Here is a 6,000-nt window from a genome sequence, read left to right on the forward strand (position 1 = left end):
TGTCCTTAGTGGTCTTATATTGTCCCTATTCATGGTTAGGTGATGTTCTCTTGTCTCTCTTGGGATCCCACAACGGGAAGGATCTCCTTTGGAACAGGCAGGAAGGAAAGGGCAGCTAAACTCTTCTTCTTTAATCTCACAGAGCAAAGTCGTTTCCCCTTCAACTGAATTTAACACCAGAATTGCTCTTGCAGTGGATCCCCACCCTACCTTCCTCCTCGTTGGGGGTTTAGAAGAGCAGGTCTTCCCTACCCAAGGATATCCCAGACACAGGGTTCCCTGTGCCCTGGGCGCAGGTGATACCCAAGGGTCTCACAAGACTCCTACCAGAAAAAAAAAATGTAAAGACCCGAAAAAAATCAACCCAAAGGAAAATCGCAACCAGCCAGGAACCCCTTCCCCGAGCCCTGCTCAAGGACCAGTGTGTGCCTGGTTCTCCTCGAGTGGGCCTGAAAACGCGACACACGCAATGCTCCTACTACCTCCTAACTCTCAGCAAACTCTAAGGGACGGCCCACAGACTAGGCAAAGAGCTACTTAAGGGGGACAGCTATTCCAGCACCCTCAAAGGGAGGCGCTGTACAGAATGGTGCCTCCCCTTCTCACTAACTGAATACAGGAATCGCCCAGGGCTTAATGGGAGTGAGACCAGAGGGGTCCATTGCATATCTGTTACCGATTTAGGAAGTTACAGCCTACCAAGTGACCATGACAGTTGAATCGGTGATTTGCTGTTGCCTTGTGCATCCCGCAGCAGCTAAGTCTTCCCTAGCATCTCCTATCCAGATATTGGCCAAGCCCAACCCTGCAGAGCTTCCAAGATTTGACACATTTGGGCCTGGTCCAGGCTAGCATTAGATATATAGGCTCCAAATTAATACAAGGGGCCGATGTAATAAGCTGAGAATTAAAACTGTATGCTGAAATTCAGTACAAAATGACTTAATGCAAACGCTAACATTTTTTCAATGTTGATCCAGTAAGCTAATGGTGTGCTAACGGATCAAGAGTTTAAAAATCCGCACAGCCCCAAAAATGTGCGTAAAGAGAAAGTGTGGCTTACACAGAAAACCTGGTTTATATGCACAACTCATGTTTTCTGTGCATAAAATATAAATTATGTGCACAAAAAATGTTTTCAACACAGACATCATGCTGTGTGTGCATAAAGCATGTTTTCTATGCATAAAATCCCAACTTCAGGTCCCAGCACCAGACGTCCAGCTTTGACCAAAGGCTAATAGGGATGTGCATTTGTTTTTAACGAATGTAAAAAAAAATGCAACAAATGAGGCCCTTTTTGATTAGTTCTGAACTGAACAAATTGAAAATAGCCTTTTATGAAAAAAAACAAACAAAAATGTTTGGATATTTGTTTCATTAAAAAAAACCCAAAACACTGGCCTCCAGCAGGATCAGGCCATTGAAATATATGGCAGTTCGTCAAACTGGCGCTGCCTTCTCCGAAGGAAGGTGCCACAGTGACATTATTCTGGTGTCACCCTCCAAGCAGACAGTGTCATTTCTTTGAAGAATGCGGAAGGCTGATGATGTTTGGAGGCCTTGACCTAGGTCTGTGGGCCGAATCTAAGCCTTGGCAATGGGAGGGACCAGGCCTCAGAGCCAGGCCTCAGAGCCAGGCCTCAGAGCCAGGCCCTGATGCTGGGCCTTGGCTTCGGCAGTGGGACCAGGTCTCAGGATCGGACTCGGGCACTGAGTGTAGCCTTCAGTGACAGGACCTGGTCTCAGAGCAGCACCCTGGCGCAGGGATTGGGACTCCGTGCCCACCCCAGGCTGGTTTTTTTTTTGCCACAGATTGGCTTAGCCATGGCTGTTAGAGGTCCATTTTTTTAATAGTGGTTTGGTGTTTTTGTTTCGGGGTTGTTTGTTTTTTTTTTTTAGTTTGGCAAATGAAACAAACCGAAAAAAAAAAGCAAACCAAACTTTTTGAAACCACCCCAAAATGAAAAAGACAAAATGATCCAAACATTTGGGGGCTGCACATCTTTATAGGCTAATGTTAGCCCTGGAAACTTTACTTCACCTCAGACTAGGAGTTTAAGTTTCCTGCTCTAAGAAAGCACAAGGTAAGTCAGCTCAACACTCTGCATTGGGGGGGCTATATAGCCAATGCCATTATTAGCATAGGATTTGAATGAAAGGGTGCTAACCTTTACACACATTGTGTTCATTTTTTGGGGAGCAAAACATTTTTCATTGGTAATAAAGTCTGAAGACAAAAAATATGCACACAACTGTGGGTTAAATTGTACACTTTGACTCTACACTATTTAGCATTACATTTAAGTGGTCAAACTCTACAAAATTAGGGACTGATATAATAAAGTGCACTAGGCATACATTTGGGGAACAGAAAGTAAAGGTGAGGTACTGATGTCCCTCAAACAGAAGAGAGATCTCAGGGTGATATCATTTGATGATCTCAAGGTAGCAAAATAGAGCAGCAAGGTTATAATTTATTGGTGAGAGCCAGAAAAATGCAAGAGTAGAAAAGAGGTAGTGATGTTGCCCTTGTATAGGTCATTGGTGAGACCTCGTCTGGAATATTGTGTTTAATTCTAGAGGCCATATCTCGTAAAGGATCTAGATAGATCAGAGGAAGTAGACTGTCTGAGCCACAAATCCCATGAAATGATACTTAAGGCCCTCAATATATCTACCCTAGAAAAGTAGAGGGAGAGGTGGGTCTGTGAGAAATATTCAATTAGCCCAAGGGGTAAATTCTCAGTGGGGAACCTAGCTTCCAAAGTATGCACGGACTCAGATGATTTTCAAAACACAAGGTACCCTCCTGCATTGTGTTTGAATATCAGCTTTTTAAAAGGCTAAGGGGTAGATTTTAAAAAGCATTTACTCGAGCAAAACTGGTTTTTGCTCGAGTAAATACACTTTACTCAAGTAAGTGGGCTTTTCAAAATTGCTACAATATATGCCATTGAATTGTCCATAGGATTTACTCAAGTAGGTGCACTTTACTCGAGTAAATAGCTTTTGAAAATTGCTACGATAGTATGTCACATTTACATGCGTAACTCCTTTGAAAATGACCCCCTAAAAGTATGTACATACACTTAATTGGTGTTAGACAATGGCAGAAAAGTACACTTATTATCGATATGTCTTCTTCACATGTACATTTTTGAAACATTTCCGACCACATCCCCAAAGCACTCCGCAGAACACCTTTATAGTAGGGCTAGAAGCATAACCTGTTGTGAGATGACGTGCACATGAAAATCCAGTAATGTGGATTCTGTAGCTCTACCAACGAAACTCCTATTACATGTGTAGATCCCATATAAGACTGAAAATTTAGCCTCAAATATACAAAGAATACAGAAGAAATAGTCATTTTTTTCAGTAGAAAGAAAATTCATGAGGGTGGAAGGGAGTAGAAGTAACATAAGGGCATATTTGTTCACAGAAAGGGCAGTAAGTAGATGGAACAGCCTCCCAGTGGAAATGGTAGGGACCAAAGCAGTAACTGAATTCGAGAACGCATGATTTCAGCAGGAGGACCTCTCAGGATGAAAATGTGAGGTTAGAGGCCGGGATCAAGCAAGCTTCTCGGTACTGCGTCAGGAATCAGCAGACTGGATGGTTCTTGTTATCCGGACCGGCTATCATTTTTCATGGGTTTGATATTCAAAAGATTTACCCGGCTAAAACCCACTCCTGTTTTTGCATGTTTTTAATATCTGTGGTCCATCGCCTTGGGCGATCTTTTGAGTTTGGGAAGGAAGCTTAGAAGAGCTTTGAAAATAAATAAAGGGCCTACTACATTTGTGCAGTTAGAATTGCAAGCTGCACAAATATAGCTGGGTAAAATAGGAGTCGGACTGGAAGCATTCCTGGGTCGGGCTTTCAGATTTAGCCAGTTTAGCACGACAGTCAATGCTAACTAGCTAGAATTTAGCAGGGATAAAACCAAGACTAAACAAAGCTGAAAAACATGGAGCCAGATGGCATCCCTGGTGACTTACTATACGGAGGAGGGGAGGGAGGGTTATTTTATATTTTTTGATTAGCAGTGCTGTCTGTGTGAGCTATAACTATAACTGATTAGATTGTAAGCTCTACTGAGCAGGGACTGTCTCGTATGTAGTGTTTGTACAGCGCTGTGTACATCAAGCAGCACTATAGAAATGTTAAGTAGTAGTAGTAATAGTCACTTTTGAGGAGTGAATCTGAAATTGCTACCTTTGTGAATGGTGGCATTATCATGTGGTCCCTTGCAGAGGGTCTTTTAAACTGGATTGCGGAGTATCTCATCAAACTGTTACGAGAGCTGGCCATATCTGTGGAACAGCTTCTGTTTCTTGACACATACTTTTGGGGAAAGTCAAAACATAGATGCGCTGTGTGTCAAGAGGATTTGTTTTGATCTCTCACCGGAAATATTGATGCCATTTTACAATGACTTTTCAAATAACTTTTTGAATTCTTTTTCCTGACAGGACTGTGGGGTTGATTCCATTTACCTCTGATTTTCTGGTTCTGCTGATCTTGATGTGCACTTGAAACGGATGGAGGGACAGCAGTTTTCTTGAATTGCTGATCTGAAAGTTTATGGCCTTTGTGTGTATGAAGGGCCTGTGATTTTGTTTTAACATCTATATCATGGTGAAATCTATATCATTGAGACTGATATGATGCCTGTGAAGATCCCCGCTCCCTCCTCCATTCTGGTTCACTTGTGAGTAGTTATTCTGACCGAGGGATGAAATCTTGTGGATGGGCCTTCATTTTATGTTTTGTAATTCTTGACTTCTTGCCTATATTTGAGCCCTTCTCTTGGGTAAGGGTGTTTAGGTGGTTGCTGTACGTGTGCCTGCTGGTTTGGCCTGCCATGTCTCTGCTTCACCTGATCCACCTCTCTGGATCATGGAGGAAGTCTTTATTTTGTTTCAGACTCCTTGAGAGGAGGGTGTTGCAGTTTAAAACCTTTCCAGTCTTCCAACCTTCTGTCAGAGAAATAAGTTACAAATAAAACATAGGCTGTCTATAAGGACACCGGTGTGGAAATCCTTTTTTTCTTTGCAGACCTTCTGATGTTGTTTTGCACTCATAATGTGCAGTCTTCTCAAACAGAAATGTGGAGCAGAATAGTGGGGTTTACCACACAGTGTCGGCTTTCTTCTGAAGTTCAGCATCGTTCCAGGAACCACAGCAGGCCCAAGGAAGCAGAGATCCTCTTTGTCCCACTTCTGTGTAAGTAAGACACATGATAGCACAGTGGGCAGGCAAAAATGGCCGCTGGCGTCTTCCACATGTGCATTTTGACTCAATGTGAAGTTTGCTGCTGGCATAGTCGGAGTTTCTTGGAGTTGTGATTCTAATCTAGAAGTTCCAAGAGATGCCGCAATAGCTAAAAATCCATCATCTTTGCTCCTGCGGTAGAGGGAACAAAACCGCCTTGTGTCAGCGTGACTTTTTGGCACAAAGCAATCACCCCTCTCCCTGAACTCTGACCTCCTCTGCCGTCCGCAGGTAAAAGTATGTGCATTACTCAACCTCCTGCATGTTTTTTTTCCTGCAGACGGGTTGGACCATTTTTTAAAAGCCCTGATTTGACAGGTAAAATGCTTTTTACCTGCAAAAAGGGCTTAGTCTATTTCCCTCCCCCCCATGTATAAAGAAGACTGTGACACATTAAGGAGGGGGGGATGGATAAGCAGTCGCTGAAGTCCAAGGCTAAAGGGGATCCCATACAGCAGTGGTCCCCAACCCTGTCCTGGGGGCCCACCAGCCAGTCGGGTTTTCAGGATACCCACAATGAATATGCATGAGAGAAAGTTTGCATGTTATGGAGGCAGTGCTGGTGGGCCCCCAGGACAGGGTTGGGGGCCACTGCCATACAGGATTAAATTAAAGATAATGGGACTAGGGGGCCATTGCTGGGTTGCCATGTCTGGAAGAAGACAGCACAACCTTTCCTTGGTGACAGCTGTCCACAATGCTGTTTCCTCTTGTATATCT

The 6,000-nt window shown here is 43.5% G+C and overlaps 1 protein-coding gene across 2 annotated transcripts in view; it reads left to right on the top strand.

Annotated features, from left to right (window-relative positions):
- The window catches only part of CRTAC1 (cartilage acidic protein 1), a 399,993-nt gene extending 394,985 nt beyond the window's left edge, over positions 1-5,008 (top strand). For both annotated transcript variants that reach the window (XM_029610137.1, XM_029610138.1), the window contains one exon: positions 4,479-5,008. In XM_029610137.1, coding sequence (XP_029465997.1) covers positions 4,479-4,492 — 14 coding nt within the window. In that variant the 3' untranslated portion in view covers positions 4,493-5,008. The remainder of the gene's footprint in view (positions 1-4,478) is intronic.
- The last annotated feature ends 992 nt before the right edge of the window (positions 5,009-6,000 follow it).

This window comes from Rhinatrema bivittatum, chromosome 7 (assembly GCF_901001135.1).
Source record: "Rhinatrema bivittatum chromosome 7, aRhiBiv1.1, whole genome shotgun sequence".
Classification (NCBI taxonomy): domain Eukaryota; kingdom Metazoa; phylum Chordata; class Amphibia; order Gymnophiona; family Rhinatrematidae; genus Rhinatrema; species Rhinatrema bivittatum.